This window comes from Halichoerus grypus, chromosome X (genome assembly GCF_964656455.1).
Source record: "Halichoerus grypus chromosome X, mHalGry1.hap1.1, whole genome shotgun sequence".
NCBI classification, from domain to species: domain Eukaryota; kingdom Metazoa; phylum Chordata; class Mammalia; order Carnivora; family Phocidae; genus Halichoerus; species Halichoerus grypus.
In genome coordinates, this window is record NC_135727.1 from 57301142 (window position 1) to 57327708 (window position 26567).

General features: G+C 36.1%; 1 protein-coding gene and 1 pseudogene across 3 annotated transcripts in view; both read left to right on the plus strand.

Annotated features, from left to right (window-relative positions):
- The window catches only part of CHM (CHM Rab escort protein), a 206934-nt gene that overhangs the window by 101773 nt on the left and 78594 nt on the right, over positions 1 to 26567 (plus strand). For all 3 annotated transcript variants that reach the window (XM_078064860.1, XM_078064861.1, XM_078064862.1), the window contains exon 9: positions 21882 to 21959. In XM_078064860.1, coding sequence (XP_077920986.1) covers positions 21882 to 21959 — 78 coding nt within the window. The remainder of the gene's footprint in view (positions 1 to 21881; positions 21960 to 26567) is intronic.
- Positions 16385 to 17714, plus strand: LOC118535711 (prefoldin subunit 3 pseudogene; annotated as a pseudogene).

Genomic DNA, 26567 nt, shown 5'->3' on the forward strand with positions numbered 1-26567 from the left:
TGTGAAGAAGCATCTATGTCCTTTATTGTAAATTTGGTTATTTTCATTTCTTCCCATTTAATTCAACAGCTATTTTTTAAAGCATCCATTCTCTGCCTAGGTATAATAGATATATATGAAAAAGAATATGATGTAGACTTTGATGTTAATGTCAAGAGTGTTTAGTTGAGGAAAGAAAATGTACACTTATGGATCAATTACAGAATAAGAAAGTATATTTCATCAGGTTCCAGAGTGTGTAATGTAGGTATGAATGACATCAGTACTCAGAAATGATCAGAAAGAGTCTAAAGAGATTTTGCATGAAATTAATCAAGGCACACAAGATGATACTTTGATAGAGTTACAGGAATCTCAGATTGTTCAGTTAACCTATCCATTTCCAGAAAAGAGCAAGATTGGGTTCTACTCTGAGCCAAGTACCATCAGTGAGTGGTATGATCCCACCTATCATTGAACATGGCCTGATTATGTGAGATACATAATTGTTTTGAGGCTTTTGGTTTAGGCCAGAATTTCTTAATCTCATTTTTGACAGGATACTTGACATTTTTAGCAGGATAATTCTTGGCTGTGTTGGGGGATGGGCTGTCCTGTACATAGTAGGATGTTTAGCAGCATCCCTGGCCTCTACGCACTAGATGTCACTACCTTCACCCACCTACCTACTTGTGACAGACAAAATGTCTCCAGACATTGACAAATATCCTCTAAGGACAAACTACTCCCTGTTTGAGAAATAATGGGTTAGTCCAATTCAGTATATATTGAATTGGTATAGTCGACTCTAGCCAAAATGTTGAGAGGCAGGGAGAATAAAATATTCTTGCCGTTCTTTCTTAAAGTCTTACTACTCAATTTTTGGTTCTATAATCTGGAGCTATGTAAAAATTCTTTAAGGACCAGAACATTGTAAAAGATCTTGACATTTGAATCAGTGGAACAACTTAGGTAATTTGGCAAATTTCCTGACATATTGAAGATACTAAATAGCCATTATAAAGCAAATTCTTGGTAACATACAATCTTAGTAGTTAGAGAAAAAATAAAAATACTGAAAAAAATAGGAAACAAACACACTCACTTTTATAAAGAAATACAAGCCCTGTTCCCCACCCACAAATTCCACCCCTTGAGTTAACATTGTTCAGTTGCATATTTTCCCATCTTTTCCACGCTTATATGGGCATCTATTTATAAATGTGTATATACATGCATACTTAAAAAAATTTTAATGGTTGAGTAGTTCTCCGGTATATGGATGTATATACCATAGTTCATTCAACCATTTGAATGTTGGTATTACCATGCTAAAATTGAGTTGAATTGAATACCATTGAATGTTGGTATTACCATGCTAAAATTAAAATTATGTCTTTATTATATAAGAAATATAACTTCATATGTAGAAATTTTTTTATTTGGCCATCTTCAGTTATAGTATAAGCAAACTTACAGCCATCATTTTAGAAACTTGTATCTGACAGCCTAAAATAGCATTGGAAGGCTGGGTATAGTAAGGGGAGTTCTTCAAATTCAGAGTCCTTAACCTGGCATTCCAATACCTGGAATAATCATCTGGGTTTTGGGGAGAATACTCTGAAATTGCATGCCAAATTTTGTGTGTGTGATATACATGGCTGCATTTTTCTAGGAAGGGCATTCATAGTTTTATCATTTTATCAAGGGAGTCTGTCACCTCCCAAGAAGGTTAAGAACCACTGAGATGCACTATCTCAATTGAGAACTGCCCTTATTAAATTTGAAGAGCAATGTTGAATAGCTTAACCAAAAGGTTGTCTCCCAAAAGTTGGAGGGCTGTTGTTTGAATAGAATTTTTATAAATTGTAGAATCCTGGAGGGTAAAAAAAGAGAGCAACATACCTCATTTTCTGAATCTTTTGCATACAATTTTAAAGACATTTAGCCCTCTAGTTAATAATATTGGCATAGAAATGATACATAAGGTATAGAGGGTAGGCATGATTATGTTTGTATGATCATTTGTTTGTTTTTCCCTTGAGGAGAGAGTATTGTGTGGGATAAACAGCAGGGTGGTGAGATAATCCATCATTTTGAAACCTGTTCTCTGGTGATGGATGGATAGATTGGTAAAATAATTCAATAATCTTCATTTTTTTTTCCAGGTTATTCACAGATCATTGAGCATTGTTGTTAATAAAGCAATGGAATGTTTTTGTGTCCTTGACGGCATTATTCCTCAGGTTGTGACAGGAAAAGACTTTTAATTTGGGAATAACTTCTTATTGAAATATATAAGTGTGTGGTGCTAGAGCATTTATTGTGACTCATGAACATATTAGAATTATATTTGTTCCCCAAATTACGTCGTTTCAGTTTTTATTTTAGTAATAGCCTCCTTCAATGCTAAAAATTCAGATACTAGATTATCCTCACACATAGATACAAAAACTCAGCCCAGTTGTTTTCTCCCCTGGTTACGTAATGCGTACTACTCCAAATCTTAAAATAATTCTAATACCTTGTAGTAGAGTGAAAGGTGGCTGACTTCATATAGGGCCAGAATGACAATTGAATTTAAGCCCATTGTTTGGAGCTGAGATTTTAGTTTGATTAAATTGAAAGGTAACACTGTGTTATTGCATAGTCTTTTTAAGGATCATTCGAAACAATTCTTGAACTATCTCTTTGGAACCAGTGTACTTTTGTGCAAGTGTAATAGAAATAGTATGTGAAGTGTGTCTATTTTCAAGCCAATTCAAAAAACAACCCTGAAGGCTACCAAATTACAAAGATCTAAGGCTTTACTTGTTGGCAAGTGTAAGTCTATGTTAGATAGCTGAATTTCCATGTGTTCTCTACTATTCCCCTGTTTAAGTTGTTTTTTGTTCCAAAGTGATCCAATTAGTGTGATTGCATAAAATTTTAATGAAGCTCTTCATTTCCAACTTTTTCATCAATTTGCTTTCTACTTTGGTAGGGAATGCTCAAAAAACTGTTTTTGTAAAATTCCTTGTCTTGTTTCATGAAAGTTACAAGGTTTTCCATGTTACAAAACTATCAGTCTCAGAATTGGATTCTGATTCTAGCTCTGTCATATTATTTGCATGAACTTGAACATGTCATTTAAATTCTCAGAGCCTCCATTGTTTCACCTATATAATGGAAATGGTAATTAAATCTCATCCTAACTCCTGCCCTGGGCTACTCTGAAACTCAAATGTGATGATGTTAGGGAAAGTGCATTGAAGATTGTCCAACATCAAGTAGGGTATTATAAAAGTTGTATGACTTCATGGTCTTGGTATTTGGAATTAGTGTTTTTGTAATTACTGAAACATATATTATAGACTCTTCATTCACTTTATACAAACAAGATATGGTATTTAGAATTTAATTATGTAATTAAATTACCTTATAGTATGTCTATTGATAGGTATATTTGCTGTATAAAATGTAGTCCTCTTTATGTCTCCTGTAGTTTCTAGTACATAGCCTTTTACAAAATGGGTATGCCATAATTTTTGCCTTACTATTGAATTTGGTGTATTTTACTCATATGTAGTTAACTGCTTCAATAGAACTGCTTGGAACTTCGGCTGGCATATAGTAGGTGCTTAATAAATTATTTATTTAAAAAATCGGATTAGAATTTACCATAGAAATTAAATATTGTAGGACAAACTATTTTTTTTCATGTACTAGAGAAATGATTTATAAAAAAGAACTCTGTGTTGGTGCTGAAATAATTAATATAGCTTTTAGCCATTCCTCTTCCTTATTTCTCTATCCCTTCATGCCTCAACCTCTCTTTCTTCTCCCCTTTCCGCAAATTAGGCAGTAGACTCTTACTTGCCCAATATAGTGAAATAGTGGCACCAAAAAGTGCCATATCCCTGTGGTAAAACTTCACCGATTTTAATCTCACCAAGTCAGGATTCATAATAATTTGAATGTTTTTACTTTGTAGTCTGTAAACAGTTTGCTAAACAAATGAATAGCATAAACAGGAAAGTATATGTAGCCTACTCAAGAAACCAAACTAATTTCAGCTGTTTGTAAATGACTCCTGTAGTCTTTAATTCATGCACACTTGAAAGTCATAAACCTGTCATTTATAATTTGCACTTACACTGGTATCCCTACATTATTTCATACAAATGCACATGTATTTGTAAACAGCCATATCTTTCAACTTTTTGCTTTCCGACCAGAGGGTTTTTTATTTTTATTTAAATTTTAGTTAACATACAGTGCAATATTGGTTTTACGAGTAGAATTCAGTGATTCATCACTTACATACAACGCCCAGTGCTCATCACAAGTGCCCTCCTTAATATCCTTCACCCATCTAGCCCATCCCCCACCCACCTGCCTTCATCAACCGTCAGTTCTCTATTGTTAAGAGTCTCTTGTGGTTTGTTTCCCTCTCTCCTTTGTTTTCCCCCCAATATGGGGGGAAAACAAAGATGAGATGTTTTTTAACAAACATCTGAGTTTGTTAAAAGAAAAATGGGATTCACAGTGTGGCTATTTTTCTTTTGACTATATTAGATTTTGAAAATACTCATTCTTGAATCTACAGTCTTTAATCATGGTCCTGTATGCACAGACCCATATTCTTCAGGTACATTTAAAAATAGAAGGAATTAACTCTAAAATAAGCTTTTGAATAATACATATTTATTGAATGAACAATTAATCTTGATTCTAGTTTTATGTTTTAATGTATCCTGAGAGGTACAACAGTGTAGTTGTTAAGAGTAGAGACCCTTAAACAGACTTTCTGTTTGAATCCTTCTCTGCCACTTACCTACTGGTTAAATCCTGTTTTTTTCAGTTTCCTCCCTTATAAAAAGGGAATAACAATAGTATCTACCTCTTAGGGTTGTTAGGAGTTTTAAGGAAATTATTTGCTAAGCTCTTAGAACAGTACCTGGCACAAATAGGCACAGCATGGGCCTTTGTTATATAAAGTGAAATAATTTCCAAACCACGTTAATTTTCCTGTGCATATATGAATTCACATTCTTCGATATAGTGGAGTGGTCCCAAATGCCTAATGAATTGAGAGCCAAACTTCTGACTGTAGTGTTTCCACCTTCCATGATGTTTTTGAAATCAGAACTTTACTGTCAGCCTGTAGTCTTCTCACAGAGGTGGATATACCAAGATTAGAGCTGCTACTATCTGAAATCTAGTGCAGTATACCTATTCCCTTCCCTGGAATTAGCTTTCTTGTTTGTCCCTTGTTTTGTGGGGTTAGATGTATTTCTTTCAACAAGCAAATGCAGATGAAAACAAGCATTATTTTTCATTGTACTCCTAAAGTAGAAATAAAAACCACTATGGAGGGTCTTTCTAGGCTATGAATATTTTAATGCTTGAAATGGACTCTTAAGAACAGCAAACTAAGGCACTGTCTGTATGGTACAGATAAATCAAGTATGAATCAGAAGAACTTGGTTATCTGTTTCTACATTTTAGCTTAAATACTCTGGCCTTATGAGACGGTTTTACTTATCTCCAATGCAGTTTGTTTCATCTTAGATATCTAGCAGTGTCAAAACTTACATGAGAAAAGAAATACTGCTTTATTTCTGAATAGTTGCTGGGGAGAAAATAATTCTCTTTAGAATGTAAACTTTGGAACTGGTAATTTTTAAGACCCCAACAAACACACTGATGGTTATTGATGTTCAGTCAGTTGAACAGACTAAATGTTTCTACTGTTAGTCATTCCTGTGGAAATGGTCTTAGCCACAGAAATATACTAATAAAATTGTCCTGACCAATTCAGAACGGTTTTTAAAATTACCCTCATATGTGATCTATAATTAGTGAGATTAAGAAAATTAGCCTGTCAGCCTTGCAGATTAAATTTGAGCTTCTCTGCACTTTTTTCCTCCTGAAAGATGTTAAACCATGGATAAAATCTCTCATGTTTTCTCTAGGGATACAAAGCTAAGTTTGCAAACTTATGTGAGTTTAATTCCTTATGTCTGTTTGGAGTCTGTAGTTAAATGTTGCAATGGTATGAGAAAAACACCCTACTTATCTATGGAAAATAAAAGCAAGGTAGCAAGACGGAGGACCAAAGCACAAAAGCATAGTGGAAGGTAGTTGAACAGCTGTGAGGTTCTCTGTGTTACAGGATACTCTCTTGTTTTTTGTTAGGAACAGCATATTTATTTTTTTTAAAGATTTTATTTATTTATTTGACAGAGACACAGCGAGAGAGAGAACACAAGCAGGGGGAGTGGGAGAGGGAGAAGCAGGCTTCCCGCCGAGCAGGGAGCCCGATGCGGGGCTCGATCCCAGGACCCTGGGACCATGACCTGAGCCTAAGGCAGACATTTAACGACTGAGCCACCCAGGCGCCCCAGGAACAGCATATTTAGACTATCAGCAGTTCACAGCCCTTTTCTGTGTCAGCATACATGATGGATGTATTTGCATGTTTGACCCATTCCCAGGGATATACCCAGCATTCTTAGAGGCTTTGGCATAGATAAGAGAGGCTGCAGGCTCTGCATAGGACCCACTGTAACACAGCCTTTTTTTTTTTTCTTTTCCTCCCACAGACTTAGGGAGCACTATCTCACAGAACACCAAGGTTGAGAACCACTATGTTATTAAACTAAGCATGAAATTCATACTAGATGTGGAATTCATCTAGGAGTGATGGCTTTTATCAGTCTTCTTAACTGGGAGTTGGCTTATTATGTGTTTCTTTGTGACTTAAGGAAAAAGGAAGTCTTTTTTATTTTTAAAGATTTATTTATTTGAGAAAGAGTGAGTGCAGGGGGCAGGGGCGGAGGAAGAGAGAAATCCAAGCAGTGTGTGGAGCCCACACGGGTCTTGATATCACGATGCTTGAATTTCCCATGAGAGGAAGAGTAATAAGAGTTAACACACTCTTATATATAACTCATACATCGGGGAAATTAAGTTATAGGAAAGGATAACATTTATTTGTTTTTATTTTTAAAATTTTAAAGTATTATCACAAGGTTTCTGTGAGGACTGTAAAGAGAGTATATTTCAGAGGTCAAGCCATCAAAGTTAAAGAATTTTTTTCCCAGATGTAGGAATAGCATCGAGAACAGTTCAGTGTTTATATGTTTGAGTACTACTTTTTACAAGAGTAAAGAACACTAGTTATTATGATTTTTAATTGGAAACTAGAAGTTAAACTGAAATCAATCTTTTCTACATTAGAGATTTTTAAAAAAGGTATAAAAATACAAAAAGTTTCTGAGATGTTGGGGACTTACAGTGGTTCTGATCTCACATTTTCCAATGCACTAAATATGTTCCTTTTGAAACAGATATCTTCCCTGGCTAATGAGCCCCTAAACCTGTCTTGCAAATATGTACTCTTGATCACAATCACAAGAGGACCTAGTAAGAGTGTTCATTGTGGTTGTTACCACCAGTACATTTGCAACTTTTGTACATTCTTTGATAGCCATATGTATTTTGTCTAAGCACACATGCATTCATACACACATGCTCACTCAGGGCATGTTAGGTATTGGTAACAGTTACTGAATTTTTTACCAAAGACTTAAAACTAATACTATTTTCTTACATAAAATATTAAGGGAGCATTGGCTGTAAACTTGGGCTTTCTGTTTTATCATATGCAAATTTAGAATATAAATTAGAATTCGTTAAAAAATATGTAGAGAGACACATAAAAGGTTTTATACTAGCTCTTTTGTAGGTGCCAGACATACATTGTTGAAAACAGAGAAAGTCTCTGGTTGGGAGGGGTTGTTGAAGAGTGTTGGACAGAGAGTAGAATAAGATAAAACTTAAGAGAGTAATATGTCTTGTGAAGAAAAGAAGATAGGGTAGTATGGCAGGAAGTGACTATAAGCAGTAGGGAGGTGTCCTTTTAGATGCTATGGTGATCAGGGAAGGCCATATAGGAGGGTAGTATTTGAGTGTAGTGACACCAAAATATGATGGTAAGGCATAAGCTTTTGGAGATTTGAGGGAAGAGCTTTCTAGGCAGCAGGAACTGTGGCAGAGGTCTAAGTTGGGGTCTTTTGAGATAACAGAAAGATTAATATGACCAGGACAGAGTGAGCAAGTTAATCAGGAATGGGGTTTGTGACAATATATCAATTGAGACCATTGGTGAGCATACAAATTATTGCCACCTGCTTCATTGTTATGCCCCAATAATTTCTTACATTCAGGCTTTCTAGCTTTTGAAATATGATTTCCTGTTTGAGGATTAGTATTTTACTTCTGTGGGAAAATACGTGTCATCTTTAATTTCCTTTATTCATTTTATATGGTTGTATGATTCAGCAGCTTTGATAATAGGACCTCAGCTGAAGGTCTAGAGGACTTTATAAAAAATAAAACGAAATGTTAAATCTAGGACACAGAATATTCTGTGTGTAAAAATAGGTTAAATGAGAATAATATATTAAAGTGAGCCTTTTTAATTTTTCCTGTAATCTCCCTCCAAAGCTGTCAGGACCCTGTGCCTAGTATTTATCTTAAGAGGCAGAGAAGGTTTCTTGCCACCCTTAGGAGAAACTTGAGTTAAGAGAGAGACCTACTGTTAATTTTTCATATACTGAATCCCACATACATAATTTTAGAAATTAAAATATTGCCTTGGGGTGCCTGGGTCATTAAGCGTCTGCCTTCGGCTCAGGTCATGATCTCAGGGTCCTTGGATCGAGTCCAGTATCAGGCTCCCTGCTCCGCGGGAAGCCTGCTTCTCCCTTTCCCACTCCCCCTGCTTGTGTTCCCTCTCTCGCTGTGTCTCTCTCTGTCAAATAAATAAAAAATCTTAAAAAAAAAGAAAAATATTGCCTTACATTTTACATTCATGAATTTGGGGAATATTTTCAAAGATTCTTTGTTTTCAGTTTCTAAAGCATTAATACAGTTCAGTTTTTATTCTTGTAATTTCAAAATTACTCTAAATACATATAAAATAGTTCTTCCATTTTGAAAATACAGAGATTAGATGAAGAGACACTTTCTGTTTGTTGGATTTGTCTTGAGAACATTACATCCACACAGTATATTTCTCTTAATAGCAGCAGACATGGTAACCCTGAAGTCTGTTTTCTTTCTTGTTACATTAGTTTTTAATTAAAGAAAACAACTAGTTGAAGGCAATTACTTTCTATGAAATGTAATGAAGATTTATTTTGGAAGTGACCTTCACTTTATTAGCCAAAGCAGTAATCAGAATTAATAGAATAATCAAATTATATACTAACTCATAAATCATCATGAATAGTGTTGTGAAAAGTTCAGCTATTAATGGGTCCCATTGTTTTGCACCTGTATTAAAAAAATTACAACTGCTGATTTCTACCTTGATAGGCACTGAAATTGCTTTTTAAAAGGCTATGTAGGATAGGGCTACCAGCCAAAAATTTTCACACTCTTAATTTATCTGTAATACAATTTGATGTACCAGGGCAAAGTTGAAATTGACTACAATGTTGGTTTGCTCTCTTTCAGTAAAATCTGACTAATTGGAAGCAGTACTCGATTAATTAAAATTCTGTTTGTTTGAATGTTGTTTGGGGTTAATGGCATCAGAGTTAGATTATACTCCAAATATACACAGTTATCTAAATAATGTGTTGGATATTTGCTTTTGTGAATTTTCCTTGAGCTTGTTATAAACAAATAATTGAAGTGGCAGTTTAATATTTGAAACTTACAGAAAACGGCATATCTCATTATAGACTCAGTGCTTCATATTTCTGAGGAAGAATTTACATGGATTCCCATGTTGTTTTTAACTTTAATTACCATGGGACAATGGGAAATTTCCTTGCTGCTAAGCTTTGTATTTTTCATAGTTGTATGTTTGGGAATAGTAGGTCTCCACCATTCATGTCAGATAGTTGATGATATTTAAAAACACGGTCTAACCATAGCTTTGTGTAGTCAAGCATTACACTTTGTCAGAGCCTATTAAAAGAAAGTGAATTTTGGAAAAAATCTAAGACTTTGTGAAGTTAGAAAGCAAGTTTTTTTTTTTTTAAATTAATGTGCAGTATAATTATTTCATATATTTGAAAGTGAAATTTTTTTCCCCTCTAATTTTACAAAAGAAAGACATATTCACAAGTGAGGAAATTTGTCTTTACTCTTATTTGGCAGACCCATATATTAATTTCACATTAATGACAATTGCTTATTTTTCAAATTTATATTTTCATTGTGTTAATTTCTTAACTCTATCAAATGTCTGAAAAGTATGAAGAGTATGTATAAATGGTTAATAACTGAAGTATAACTCTGTTAGCATTTTAAGTAAGAGGAATTCAATGTTAGGTTTAAATTTTGATTTATCACTGGCTTTCATTTCATAGGTATTTTTTTTAATCTTTAAAAAAAAAAACTGGGATAAATCTAGATTCATAGGCTTTCGCAATATACCACTGTTACTTGTTACAACCCTACTTGTTTTCAGAAAAATAAATTGTGACCACCTCAGAGTAGCAAATACCTTTCCCTTTTTCCACATGTTCTATAGCTAATAAAATGAGTGGACACTCTTAAAATTGTACCAGTTCTATTAACATTTGCATTTTGCTGTCTTTGATTTCTTTTAGAAGATTCATATTTAAAATTTTAATGTATAACATCCCGAATAATAGTTGTTTAACATATAACACTCATGACAAGGCAAATAAAAATATCAAAAGAAAACTTACGGAACAACTGAGACATAGGGATTGCAATGCCAAATATCTACAGGGATGAGGCAGGTCATAGGAAGTGAAGTGGGCTGGAAGAAGATGGTTGGAGCAGTAGAAACCATGGTAAGCTGTTGAGCACAGGATACATCTAAAAAGAGAAGTTGCTATGTGACCATAAGTCTTGATTGTAGGCCTAGTGTTGCCAGATTTTCTCTTTAAAAGAAGACAGAGATCCAGATTGTTTATGCCAAAGTAACTTTTTTCTTTTAAACTGAGGTCATACAAAATTTATCTACAAGCAGATTTATCTCATGGACGTCTAGTTGGGAACTCCTTGCTATAGGTAAATGACAATTTTTATTTGTACATGTCAGAGGATGATATCTTTCACCAAATTGAGGTTTTAAAAAAATGTATTATAGCCATTTGAAAATGCCCTTCATTATATCACTCATAGTTAGCAACTATGGTATGTAGTGAATTTATGCCATATCCATATAACCTCAGAAGTCTAGATTTGGATTTTGAGTTACTCTATAAATTGAGCATCCTTTAAGGAAACCACAAGCATTCCAGTGGCATTTTTCTTCTCACAAATCAATAGCCTAGTAATTCTGGGATTAACCTTTGATTCTGTCTAACTACTATGTTATTTCTTCTGTTTTTATTTATTTGAGAGGGAAAGGGAGAGTGAGCAAGCAAACAAGCAAGGGCAGAGGGAGAGGGAGAAGCAGACTCCCTGCTGAGCAGGGAGCCTGATATGGGGCTTGATCCCAGGACCCTGCGATCGTGACCTGAGCCAAAGGCAGCTGCTCAACCAAGTGAGCCACCCAGGCACCCCGCTTCTCAGTTTCTTAGAGTTATGCTTTCCTCAGTTTCTACTCTTCTGCCATGGTCAGGACTATAATTGCTAGCTGCTCTCCTGCTCCCACTATCTGCCTCCTTCATCAAACCAACATGGCAATTCCAGTGGCATTCTCTTGTCTGTCACATCAAATGCAAACACTTCTAGTTACCTTTTAGCCCCATTTTGTAGTAATTTTATCCTTCAGCTCCTTCCTGTCATTCCCCAGTTTGTGCATCCATTTTATTTATTTATTTATAAAGATTTTATTTATTTATTTGAGAGAGAGTGAAAGCGAGAGAGATCACAGAGGGAGAGGGAGAAGCAGACTCGCCGCTGAGCAGAGAGTCCAATGTGAGGCTCGATCCCAGGACCCTGAGATCATGACCTGAGCCGAAAGCAGACGCTTAACCAACTGAGCCACCAGGTGCCCCAGTTTGTACATCCATTTAATTACTCCAGTGTCTATGCACACTCTCACCTTTCTGCATTTTCTCATTACTTTTCTACCTTTTAGGATCTGTTCCCACCCCCAGCAGTCTGGCCTGTTCCTCTTCAAGGATTGACACAGGCCTAGCCATCAGATCTTCTTTCACTACACCTGACTGCTAGAAGCTATATGCTTTTAGGCAAGTGGTTTACCTTCTCTGAAATTGGTCCAGCTGTTTTAAAGGTTTCCTCTACTTTTGACATTCTGTAACTCTTCTTCCAACACATGTTGACCTCTTCTTTCAATTCCCTTATAATACTTCTAGTCTACCACAAAATAAATTCTTTATTTTTTTTTCAGTTGTTACACTTAATACTATAATTTTTCTCATTTATCTAACAGAGGGCTAAGTCTGTGCATCTACTGTGAAACTAGCATAGTACCAGTGGCTAGTTGGTTGATTTGAGCAATTTCAGTTTTATACGTAGCCCTAGGTGACTCATGTTCCAGGTTAGTACCATTAGCCTTTGAATTGAGAAAGCTTGCAGGTCTTTCCTAGGATTTGCCTAACACGAATGACTGTCCTTTGTTTTACTTTACTGTATGAATTGATACATACCATCCAATGGGGAAAAAGTGAATGTATTGGTGACTGAAGGGACCTGGGGCACTTCTTTGTGTGAACCAATTCAGTTTAAAATAAGATAGTCAGTCCTGAGCAGGGATTTGGTTTGGGGGTATGGAGAAGGTATAGAGGGTATATAGTTTAAAGAAGGAGCCCAGGAATCGCAGAGGAATAAGGCTATTTGACCTGACAGTCAATTTTTTAATAAATAGCCAAAGGAGAAAATTATTGGACATGTAATCCACAGGAAGAAAGAATATGGTTTTTGTGAGGTAATTATACATCAGCCATCTGACAAGGTTCTTTGAGAGGGGTAAATAAGGTGGGAACAAGGAGGAGTCAGTGAACATTTAGATTTTCAAAAAGCCTTTAATAGATTTTATACCAAACACTGCTTTAAAAATGTCCTCCTACCATGGGGTTGGGGATAATGTTTAGTCATGCATAGAAATCTAGTTTAAACACAGAAAAAAAGGAATGGGTGGATTCAATGAACTCCTCCCTGCATGGGGAGATTTTTACAGTAGGCTTCCTTTTGTTTTTTTTTTTTTAACATTTTTATAAATGATTGTGGACAGTCAGCATAGTAACTCTCAGCTGCTTCCCAATTTGTAATTGACACTGAGGGCTATTGTAGATAGTAAAATATCGAACTAAAGAGTATTCGCTGAAGGATTGTTTCATAAGGTTATGTGAGAAGGCAGGAAAATGGCATAAGTGACTGTAACTCTAGATGGATCCGCCCATATTTTTCAACCCATGAAAAGTTCTAGGAGTTGTTATGTAGGGATCTCAGAAAACATTAGCTTTGGGTATTCTTGTGTCTGCATTAAGAAAAACCCACACTATATAGGACATAGTCATGAAGAGCATTACAAATAAAAGTATATTACTGTCTTGATTTAAAATTGATGCTTATTTACCTGTGTTATTTGTACAATTTGAGTTTTGAAGACTAGGTAGCAAAATGGGTCAATGATTTAAATAAGAATTATTAATATAAGAAATGATTATATCATGTACAGAATGTCAAAGCAGAGAAAGAGGCAGAGAAAGGATGTTAGCCCAAAGAAATCCAGAGCCTAAGTAGATTTACTACTATAGACCTTTTTTTTTTTTTAAAGATTTTATTTATTTATTTGACAGAGAGAGAGACAGCGAGAGAGGGAACACAAGCAGAGGAGGAGTGGGAGAGGGAGAAGCAGGCTTCCCACCGAGCAGGGAGCCTGATACGGGGCTCGATCCCAGGACCCTGGGATCATGATCTGAGCCGAAGGCAGACGCTTAACGACTGAGCCACCCAGGCGCTCCACTACTATAGACTTCTTTGCTACATCTTAAAAGTTTGAACCAAGGGCTTCCTTTTGAATTTGAAAGATGTCTTTTTAAATGAATTTGCTTAAGTAGATATGTGGCAGATTAAAAAGAAAATGAAGCTGCTAGTCTGTGTATTCAGACTAAAAATTTCAGTTTTATTAAAAGCTTAGTTTAGGGGCGCCTGGGTGGCTCAGTCATTAAACGTCTGCCTTCGGCTCAGGTCATGATCCTCGGGGTCCTGGGATCGAGCCCCCTGCTCCGTGGGGAGCCTGCTTCTCCCTCTCCCACTCCCTCTGCTTGTGTTCCCTCTCTCGCTGTGTCTCTCTCTGTCAAATAAATAAAATCTTTAAAAAAAAAAAAAAAAAGCTTAGTTTAAATTATGTTTAAAGAGTAGTTAGGAAACATTAGTGCTTTCCCATCAAAAGCTCCATTGATGTCATTGCAATAGGCTGTATTGGAGAATCGTTGAGTTGACATGGTGTTTCTGGTTTGCATACAAACCAGGGAGCTATTCTGCACATGATGTGTAGATACAGAGCCTAGGTTGTGACCCAAGCATGTAAATTGACCTCCAGTATTTTTGGAAGGCTTAATTTTTTTTTTAATATTGAATGATGAATTTTTAATTTTTTAAAATTCCAGTATAATTAACATACAGTGTAATATTAGTTTGAAGTGTACAGTGTAGTGATTCACCAATTCTACACATTACTCAGTGTTCATCATGGTAAGTATATTCTTAATCCCCTTCACTTATTTCACCCGTCCCCCCAAAGAAAAGAGAACTAGTGGAAAAAAAGACTGAATGATGACTTGTATTCTATAATTTATATTCTGGGTCCCTGGTGCAATTATTAATACAGAGCTGTTTCTGTCATATAATACATAGTTTTATTGTGACTTTTTCTGTAGAAGGTTAATTTAAGGACAGCTGGGAAAGCTGAAAAAAAATGAATACATCGTCTACAGAATGTCACCAAGAACAGAGGAAGCTAGATATATGGCTAAGAGCTATAAAATAGAGGCAGTTTCTGGGTGAGTTTTCTGAAGGCTATGTATTCCTTTTGGCAGCTTTTTCTAAGTTGAGCATGATGATTATGCCTTTCAAGAATGACGGCAATGCCTAAAGGGCAATCCATCTGTTCACAACTTTTTCATGAGTGTGAAATTTGCATCAAAAGCCCCATTGGACTTAGATACTTGTGACATATAATTTCTTGAATTAGCAACAGTGCTCTGTCCTTACAGGTGCATGGTAACTTTTTGAAGGCCTGAAACTAATCTGTTCCTGGTACCCTCCTATCTAGATATTTGTACCCAGAGTATTAAGTAATGAATGGCCAGGATAGATACAGTGGTTGTTGAGGTTGGTAACAATTAGCTGGCTCTAATAATCACACCCTAGGTGGAAGAGAAGTGTTTCTGCAGAATCCTTCAAAGCTCTACCTGTACAGGGAGATTGTATCAGGCTTGAACAGTTAAATTTGATTGTTAAACATTTCAGAGGGGAGACTGCTCTCATGAATATCTGAATTACCTTAAACTTGTCTTCAGGAGGACATCTCCCTGCTACATCCAGTCCATCAGCAATTCTTGTCAGCTTTATGTCTCAAATTGTCTCCAGTGTCTCCATTTCATCTCCATTGCCACTACCCTGCTTCAAGTTGCCATCATCTCTAACTTGGTCTACTGCAAACATAACTGGCCTCCTCTTTTCCACTCTTGCCCCATTGACAATTCTCTACACAGCAGCCAAGCTCATCTTTTAAAAAAATATAAATCTGATCTAGTAATTCCACTACTAGGTATTTACCCAAACACTGTGAAAACATTAATTCAAAAAGATACAGCATGGGGGCGCCTGGGTGGCTCAGTTGGTTAAGCGACTGCCTTCGGCTCAGGTCATGATCCTGGAGTCCCGGGATCGAGTCCCACATCGGGCTCCCTGCTCAGCAGGGAGTCTGCTTCTCCCTCTGACCCTCCTCCCTCTCATGCTCTCTGTCTCTCATTCTCTCTCTCGCAAATAAATAAAAATCTTAAAAAAAAAAAAAAAAAGATACAGCATGGGGCCGCCTGGGTGGCTCAGTCGTTAAGCGTCTGCCTTCGGCTCGGGTCATGATCCCGGGGTCCTGGGATCGAGCCCCACATCGGGCTCCCTGCGCGGGGAGCCTGCTTCCCCCTCTCCCACTCCCCCTGCTTGTGTTCCCTCTCTCGCTGTGTCTCTCTCTGTCAAATAAATAAAATCTTTAAAAAAAAAAAAAAGATACAGCACCCTTATGTTTATTCAGCATTATTTACACTAGCCAAATTATGGAAGCAGCCCAAATGTCCATCGATAGATGAATAAGATATGGTGTGTGTACGTACACACTGTGTACGTACACACACACACCCAACATGGATGGATCTAGAAAGTATAATGCTAAGTGAAATAAGTCAGGCAGAGAAAGACAAATACCATATGATTTCACTCATGGAATTTAAGAAAATAAAATAAATAAAATAAAAACAAAAAAGACTCATAGAGAAGAAACTGGTGTTTACCAGAGGTGAGGTAGGTGGGGAGGTACATGAAATAGGTGAAGGGGATTAAGAGTACATTTAATATGATGAGCCTTGAGTAATGTATAGAATTGGTGAATTGCTGTATTGTACACCTGAAACTAATATAACATTGTATGGTAGCTATACTGGAATTAACATTTTTTAAAGTTAAAAAAAGATATAGTCCATGGTTTCTGCGCAGACGCAAGTCAGGGTCCGGGTTTGCACTCAAACTGATCTGGACTGGCTGGAGGTCTTGTCAGGGCAGTGGCTATGGCTTGAGGGGTAGTTTTGATTTCTGTTTGCCTGAGTTATGAGATAAGCTGGCAAGAAGAGCTTAAGGAAAAATGTGAGACAAAGGTTGGTGAGTACAAGCAGGTGGGCAGTAAAGGTCAGCTCTTAGGATCTAGCTGGTAACAAAACCACTGAGAGAACAAATGCCACCATTGTGAGCAACACATATTTTCCCTAACAGGCATGACTGGAATGAAAAAAAAAAAAAAAGCCACTGAGAAGGAGTATAAAAAACATATATACATATGCAGGTGTACACTTTTGCAGTTGTGTAGATTTATGGTAGATATCAAGTAATTCTTTCCAAGAGCACAAAACACACCCTGTTCTCGTTTAAAATGAAGAGGAAATTTGTTGGATTCTGACAGTGTCCAATCATTGGACTTCTTCCTTTATGACATCCACACAAGTCGTGTGCTCGCTTCCCCAAGATGGCGGCCCCGAAGGATGGTTATGGCTTAGAAGTGGCCACCGGGAATGGGTGGCGGCTCCACCTAGGGATTACTGAGGTCGTGTTTGTGGAAGATGTAGATTCCTTCATGAAACAGCATGGGAATGAGACTGCAGCTACAGTACTAAAGAAGCTGTATGAACAGTACCAGAAATAAAAGTGTATGGAACTCAAACCTTGCTCAAAAGAAAAGGAAGCTAAAAGGCCAGATTCCTGAAATTAAGCAGACTTTAGAAATTCTAAAATACATGCAGAAGAAAAAAGAGTCCACGAGTTCACTGGAGACCAGATTCTTACTGGCGGTAACCTGTATTGCAAAGCTTCAATTTCTCCTACTGATAAAGTGTGTCTGTGGTTGGAGACTAATGTAATGCTTGAATATGGTATTGATGAAGCTCAGGCATTGCTGGGAAAGAATTTGTTGACTGCCACGGAGAATCTTGATTACCACAGAAGTCAGTATGGCCAGGGTTTACAATTGGGATGTAAAAAGAAGAAACGAAGATGATTCTACCAAGAACAAAGGATAATGCTGGCAATTAAAAATGTGGTTCAGGCGCCTGGGTAGCTCAGTTGGTTAAGCGTCTGCCTTCGGCTCAGGTCATGATCCCAGAGTCCTGGGATCGAGCCCCACATCGGACTCCCTGCTCCGCGGGAAGCCTGCTTCTCCCTCTCCCACTCCCCCTGCTTGTGTTCCTGCTCTCGCGCTCTCTCTGTCAAATAAATATGTGGTTCAGTTTTCCAAACATGTTATTTTAAATACCCCAAAGTTTATCCCTAAATGTTGACATGACTTTGACTGATTTTTTTTTTTTTTAACAGCAGGAACGACAATTAAAACTTAAAAAAAAAAAGATAAACACTTTATTATAAAAACAAAATTAGTTTCAAATATTTTATGAAATTAGCAGTATTTTCATTTTTTTTATTTCCAACAAAGTAAATCTACTTTCATCTCTTTTGGTTTTTCATAAAAAAAGTCTTAGCTAAAATAGCTGAGGTATGCTATGGAAGCTGAATTCTGGACACTTTTCTTTATTGGCTGATGTTACTCTCACTTGATTTGGTTAAACCAATGTAGAGGTAGGAAAAACAGTTGAAATATTTCCAAACTTTTCTTTAGTACATATGAGGCTTTATGGCTCTCTGTTGCTGTTGTTTGTCTTATATAAATGGATTTTCATTAATTACTGTTTAGCCAATAACGATTATAATATTCTGTGCTTTTCAAGAAATGGTAATTTGCCTCCCTAAACACTAAGAGGGCTATCGAGATCCCTTTTTCTTACCCCATAGAAGTGCACAGTGTCTTTGCAATGCCAACATAAGGGAGATCTTGGCCAACATGAAATAACAAAATTCTTTAGCCACTCAAAACTCTTGGCTAAGGCAATTTTGTATTTCTTAGCAGTTGTCCAAAGCAGCTGAACAAGAATATTAAGATAAATATAAATCTGCAGTGGTTGAAAAGATTTGTGAGCTTTTTTATTCATGATAAAACCTCATAGAGTAGAAAAATTCCTGTGGAAAGCCTTTGGTACAGTGGCTAGCATTGGGTGATACAGATTCTGATAAAAACACAAATATATTATTCCATCTCCATGTAGTACAACATAGACTCGTACAATGTTTTGTATTTGTATTTCATGATACTAAAACATTGAAGTTAAAAAAAATAACATCCACACAAACCAATCCTAAACATTCTTTACATTCTTGTGTTCCTTCTATGTAGTATATGTCCACTACTGTTAAATCGTGTTGAAAACCAGGTAATTTGTTGATGGCTTACTAAAATAAACAGTTAAAGATGCCTCTATTGCATCTTATATTTAAATATATTTTTCAGAGGCCTCATTTACCCTAAAACTTAATAGAAATTAATTTTCAAACAAAGGGATACTTAATATATACTAAAGTAGCAATGTATTTCATAAATAGTGTAATATATAATGAAAGGAGGTCTTCGTAAAAAAAATGCATTTAATTTTAGTTAAGTGGATTTCTCAGGCTTTTGTTAATACCATAATAGTCTATGGCATGATATTTTATGATTTTTTTAACTTTATACAGCTTCTGATTCTGAACTTGATCCCCTTGCTTTTCTTGGAATGTGGGAAGATATTTAAAAATTGTTTTTTCCTGAGTGGGGGGGGTTGGGGTGTGTGTGTGTGTGTGTGTGTGTGTGTGTGTGTAAAAACATGGACCAGTATGACTGAAATGAAAAACTCTGTAGGTCAGTCAGTTGGTTATCGCTCATCTATAGCTGCTTACAAGGAAGTTGGAAACACTGATGCTGCTACTCAGGTAACAGAGATCCCCAGGCAAATGAGAATGCTGATTGTGTGATTCACATTTTTAACTTGATGGTCCATTTTGGGCCTTAACCTAATTTAGCCTATTTTTAGTGGGCCAGTAATATTTCATGTGAATGTGGCCTCTTTCAGTATCAACAGGAAATTGATGGTGAAGGTTGGACTGATTATCTCAGTCACATCAATTTCACTAAATTGGTATTCCCCTACCAACAACAGGGGTTAGAATACCACTTGGGAAATGTATCTAAACAGTCTAATAGATGATTTTTTTCTAATCCTCTGTGGGATCTGTCGAGTGCAGTGTCTCAAATAGTACCAGGTATACCAGACAATTAATAAATATCATTCTGTAACTTGGTATGTGACTGGTGAACAAGATTAGCAAGAAGGGAGAATATCTTGTAGCAGGTGCCCTGGGTAAAACTTGGAATCTAAGGGTTTTTAAGCACGTGAAATTTTGCTTGCATGCTCTAATGTGACATTTCTTATATTCTAAATTTCTCAATGGAAAAAAACCCCTGATCTATGCCATCCTGTACCAGAATGAATTATTACCTAACCTCACCTATCCTAACTAGCTTGGTCATGTTCAGTAAAATGAATCAAACTTAGAAAGATAATAGGAGTATTATGCCATACTTGGTGAATGTCACTTATCTCTACTATTTATATTTTTCATTATAATCTGGTTATGAAATATTTCAAGAATGCTCCAGGAAGTACATAGAATAATATAAAGGTCACCATGTAGCCATTCACAGTTTTGTCAAATCTTAACATTTTGCCATATTTGTTCTCAATATATTTTTTTAAGAAACTGAACAATTGAAACTTCCATTGTAACTTTTACTCCCTCTCTTCCCAGAGATAACTACTATCCTGAATTTGGTGTTTATAATTCCTTTAAATGTTTCTGCACTTTTACTACATATTTGCATATGAAGTTTTGAAACTTTTTATAAATGACATCACTCTGAATATATTCTTCCCCAATTTGCTATTATCACTCAATTTTTATGTTTTTGCCATTTATCCATGTTGATAGATGGGAATGTAGTTCATTCATTTAAATTGCTTATAGTATTCCATTATACAATGTGAGAGGTTAAGCCAACTGTGCAGTTAGAGGATGCAGTCCCCGTAAGACTGTCCATACTTCAGCTACCCAACCCCATTTGTTGTGTCTGTTAATCCTCACTCAGGCTAAGGTATGTTTCTTCATGTATAATTTTAGATTATAAACATATCATAAGGGGATTCTGTCTGTGGCTCTTTCATGTGGCTTTGTGTAGCTCCAGAAAGTTTTAGCAATTGCTTCCACCAAGTCTCCAGAGGTACTACTGACCCAGAGCCACTTTTCTTTCATGGTGTTTTATTGGTTAAGGGTTTCTTGGATCATGTAGTATAATTTCAAACCCCCGACCTGTGTGAGGACAGACCACTGGTTATAAATACAGAGGTATAATCTTCTCCACCCAGGGCTTTGGATAAAACCATTTTTCTTTTCTCCCTTTCATGGTTAAGTGGGTTTTCACTGAAGTGTAGTCCTTTAAGGATCCAGACATTATGAGAGAATATCTCATTTTCTACTCCCTGCCTTACTTGGATCTTAAGGCCTCTCCTGTCCCTACATAAGCATTAAAACCCAAGCCCTTAGTTTCATGAGATAGGCAAACTCCTTAGAACTTCTGCAGCATTAACTCATGTGCTTACTGCTCTAGTTTTCAATTCCCAGTGTAGTTTTTGCTTACTTTTAAGGTAAGCAAAATATCCAGGGGTTTCCCAGAGTCTTCCCTGCTTGTTTCCTCCTTAAGACTTCTCTGTGGCCACTTTTTTTTTTTTTTTTTAATTTTACAGAGAGAGAGAGAGAGAGAGCGAGCTTGCATGAGTGGGGGGAGGGGCAGAGGGAGAGGAGAGAGAATCTCAGGCATACTCCCTGCTGAGCACAGAGCCTGACTCCGTTCAGTCCCCAACCATGAGATCATGATGTGAGCCAAAATCAAGAGTCAAATGCTTAACCAACTAAGCCACCCAGGTGCCCCTCTGGGGTCATTTCTGTTGGGGGTCTCAGACATTACCTCTTGAGGCTATTTGTAGTTAGTAGGTGGTTTGGGGGAATAGCTGAGCTTTAGGGATACTTTTGGCTTGATCATAATTCTAGGCTTGCACATTGTATTATTAGTACTGGTACCTCTTGCATCAAAATATTACTAATCTTACTTCTGAGGGGTTCTTAATACCATGACAGAGAAAATAATAAGTTATCAAAATTCTTTTTCTGTAAGATCACTTATTAAATGGAATATATTTCAAAGAAAATAATGCTACCTTAATTTTCAACTCAAGAATCCTAATTCACGCTTTCTATTCTCTTCCTAGGATGTGTGCAGTGTTTGGTGGAATCTATTGTCTTCGCCATTCAGTACAGTGCCTTGTTGTGGACAAAGAATCCAGAAAGTAAGGATGATATAAGTTACGTTCCTATAGTTGCACCCCAAGCACAGGTGAAAGATGCTAAAGTCAATTTAAAAAAAAATGATTCTTCAAAGATCCTCCTTGGTATTAATATCATATCAACCTTGATTAAAAGTAATTTGTATTTAGATCCTCCAGAAGAAAGAAAGTGAGTTCAGAATATAGAAACTAAATTAATTTCCCTGCAATATAACTATAGCTCCTGATCATCCAAGCTTGGAAGACAAATCATTTCAGCTGCCGGGGGTGGGTAGTGAGTGATGTTAGTTTTCCTTGTGGCCTTACCTCCTCTAATTGATTTTTATCAGATGACAACAAAGCCCTCTGTTATTGCATTTTTAAAAATGGAGCTCACCTAAAGACTCATGAGATTAATCTCTGCTGATAATGCATGTCACTCCCAAGAGAAAAAACACTTTAATGACTTTTTAGGTAGATTGTTGTCATAAACTATGCTACCCTGTTATCTGAGGATAAATTCTGATACAATCATACTAGGCCTGCAGACTGGTTTAGGTTTGAAATAAGAATGTACCTGCTTTTAGAAAATGCCAAGCACTATCTATTTATGTCTATGTTTTTATGTTTCAATTATATTTTTCTAGGATTTATTATTTAGTTACTAAGATACACCCTTGTCTGAATTACACTAAGTAGTAGTCTTTGATTTCTGTGTTTAAATTAAAACTGGATTAAGTTTTAGGAGCTGTTTAAATTACTATGTATTTTTCTTTCTAGTTACGTGTTGTTAAGCATCTAACCTATATCTCTAATATGACTATTTTTAGGGGTATATAAAGAAATGGTATTGTTCAGACCATGAAATACTTTAATATCATGAACTGGAAGCTTAAAAATAGAAAATTTAAGCTGTTTTATTTTACAGTAATTTTGTATAGTCTAAGCGGCATAATTTCTTATAGACTAATTATAACACCAAAAGCTGGTATTTTGAGATATGGTGGAGAAAAATTCAAGTCTAGAACATGTAACATTTAGGCAGTGAATTTGACTTAGAAAGTAATTCTCTAGTATAAGATAATATAAACACACAGTTTAAAGGCTTGTATGTAAAGTACTTTTAGCACCTTAATGCAAAGGTACCACATAAATGAAAAATGATAATGTATAGTGAAAAATCTTTGAAGGCCCAGGATATTCATATACTGGGTCATGAATAACTCTGTGGAGGTTCATGAAGGAATTGTTGTTTTTAAGCCTCTTAGAGTCATTTTTCCTTATATAGTCATTTTGAAGCACGAATGTGTTCCCATGATGGAAAGCCAGATAGTGAATTGTTTATTTTTATTTGGTGTTTATTTACTTACATCCTTTTACCTTTTTTGGGCCCAATTCCAGTTCTACTTGTTACTCTTAGTGACAAGAAGAATTTACATGGCTCATGTTTCTTTTTTTAGAAAATGGCTACATTAAGTACAGTAATAACATTTGTTCAATTAAAGGTTACATTTACCTTAACTTTGATGTAGTTTTTATTATAAACTCTGAAGAGAGGAATTCTTCCTTGCAACAAATAGCTGGGGGCCAAGGGTCTAAAGACCAAACATTGGTAGTTTTCAAATTTTAATGTGCCTAAGAATCACCAGGTAAACTTGTTCTGTTCTTGTTTTTGTTTTAAGGGAGATTTCTGTGCCTCACCCTCAGAGAGTGAAATTGGATAATGTGGTTAGAATGGAGTCAGGAACTTGCAGTTTTGAGGAACACCCCAAATGAATCTAATGTAGGTTTTCCATAGATGACACTAAGAAACACTGATCTGTAAAGTAAAGTTCAGGATCTAGCCAGTATTCTAGGATAGAGTGGGAGCTTTAGATCTTAATTCATTCTAGGCCCTTATGAAAATGATTCTTCCAGATCTATTGGAGTCAAATATGAATCTTATTTATTTTTTTGTTTTTTGTTATTTTCTTTAAGCTATAAATGTGTTTTTTTCCCCCAAGTTTTTATTTAAATTCCATCTAGTTAACATAAAGTGCAGTATTAATTTCAGGTGTAGAATTTAGTGATTCATCACATACAGTACCCGATGCTCATCACAAGTGCCCTCCTTATAGCTATCACCCGTTTAACCCATCCCACCTCCCCTCTAATAACCATCAGTTCTCTATAGTTGGTCTGTTTCTTGGTTTGTCTCTCTTTTATTCCCGCCTATGTTCATTTATCTTGTTTCCTAAATTCCACATATGAATGAAATCATATGGTGTTTGTCTTTATCTGACTGACTTATTTCGCTTATCGTAATAGTCTCTAGCTCCATCCATGTCATTGCCAATGGCAAGATTTCATTCTTTTTGATGGTTAATATTCCATTGTGTATATATATATACCACATCTTTATCCATTCATCAATTGATGGACATTTGGGCTCTTTCCATAAATTGGCTATTGTTGATAATGCTGCTATAAACATCGGGTGCATATAGCCCTTTGAATCAGTATTTTTCTTTCCTTTGGGTAAATACATAGTAGTGTAATTGCTGTGTCTTAGGGTAGTTCTATTTTTAACTTGGTGAGGAACCTCTACACTGTTTTGCAGGGTGGCTGCACCAGTTTGCATTCCCACCAACAGTGTAAGAGGGTTCCCCTTTCTCTACATCCTCACCAACAGCTCTTGTTTCCTGTATTGTTAATTTTAGTCATTCTCACAGGTGTGAGGTAATATCTCATTGTAGTTTTGATTTGTATTTCCCTGGTGGTGAGTGATGTTGAGTATCTTTTTATGTCTCTTGGCCATCTGTGTGTCTTCTTTGGAAAAATGTCTGTTTGTGTCTTCTGCCCATTTTTTAACAGGATTATTTGTTTTTTGGGGTGTTGAGTTTGATAAGTTCTTTAAATATTTTGAATACTAATCCTTCCTCAGATAAGTCATTTGCAAATATCTTCTCCCACTCCGAAGGTTGCCTTTTAGTTTTATTGATTGTCTCCTTCGCCATGCAGAAGCTTTTTATTTTGAGGAAGTCTCAGTAGTTTATTTTTGCTTTTGTTTCCCTTGCTTCAGGAGACATATCTACAGCCAGTGTCAAGGAGGTTACTGCCTCTGTTCTCCTCTAGGATTTTAATGGTTTCCTGTCTCACAGTTAGGTCTTTAATCCATTTTGAATTTATTTTTCTGTATGTTGTAAGAAAGTGGTCCAGCTTCATTCTTTTGCATACTGCTATCCAGTTTCCCCAGTACCATTTGTTAAAGATACTGTCTTTTTTCCATTGGATATTCTTGCCTGCTTTGTTGAAGATTACTTGACCATATAGTTGTGGGTTCATTTCTGGGTTTTCTATTATGTTCTATTGATTTATGTGTCTGTTTTTGTGCCATTTCCATGTTGTCTTGATCACTACAGCTTTGTAATATAACTTGAATACTGCAGTTGTAATGCTCCAGCTTGCTTTTCTTTTTCAAGATTGCTTTGGCTATTTGGGGTCTTTTGTGGTTCCATACAAATTTGAAGATTCTTTGTTGTAACTCTGAAAAATGCTGTTGGTATTTTGATAGGGATTGCATTAAATGTGTAGGTTGCTTTGGATAATATAGATATTTTAACAATATTTGTTCTTCCAATCCATGAGCGTGGAATGTTTTTCCATTTCTTTGTGTCATCTTCAGTTGCTTTCATAAATGTTGCATAGTTTTCAGAGTACAGAGCTTTTACCTCTTTATGTTTATTCCTAGATATCTTATGGTTTTTGGTGATATTGTAAATGGGATCGATTCCTTGATTTCTCTTTCTGCTGCTTCATTATTGGTGTATAGAAGTGCAACAGATTTCTTTTTGTTGATTTTCTATCCTATGACTTTACTGAATTCATGTACCATTTCTAGCAATTTTTTGGTGGAATCTTTTGGGTTTTCTATATATATAGTATCATGTCATCTGCAAATAGTGAAAGTTTGACTTCCTCCTTGCTGATTTGGATGGCTTTTATTTCTTTTTGCTGTCTGCCGAAACTAGGACTTCCAGTACTATGTTGAGTAGCAGTGGTGAGAGTGGACATCCCTGTCTTGTCCCTGACCATAGAAGAAAAGCTCTGTTTTTCCCCATTGAGGAAGATATTAGCTGTGGGTTTTTCGTATATGGCCTTTATTATGTTGAAGTATGTTCCCTCTATCCTATTTTGTTGAGGGTTTTTATCATGTTGTACTTTGTCAAATGCTTTTTCTGCATCTATTGAAAGGATTCTTACCCTTTCTTTTATTAATGTGGTGTATCATGTTGATTGATTAGCAAATATTGAACTGCCCTTGGAGCACAGGAATAAATTCCACTTGATCGTAGTGAATGATTCTTTTAATGTACTGTTGGATTCGATTTGCTAGTATTTTGTTGAGAATTTTTTTTTATCTATGTTCATGAGGGATATTGGCCTATAGTTTTCTTAATTAGTGGAGTCTTAGTCTGGTATTGGAATCAGTGTAGTGCTGGCCTCACAGAATGAATTTGGAAGTTTTCCTTCCATTTCTAGTTCTTGGAGTGGTTTGAGAAGAATAAATATTAACTATTTTTTAAGTGTTTGGTAGAATTCCACTGGAAAGCCATCTGGCCCTGGACTTTTGCTTATTGGGAGATTTTTGAT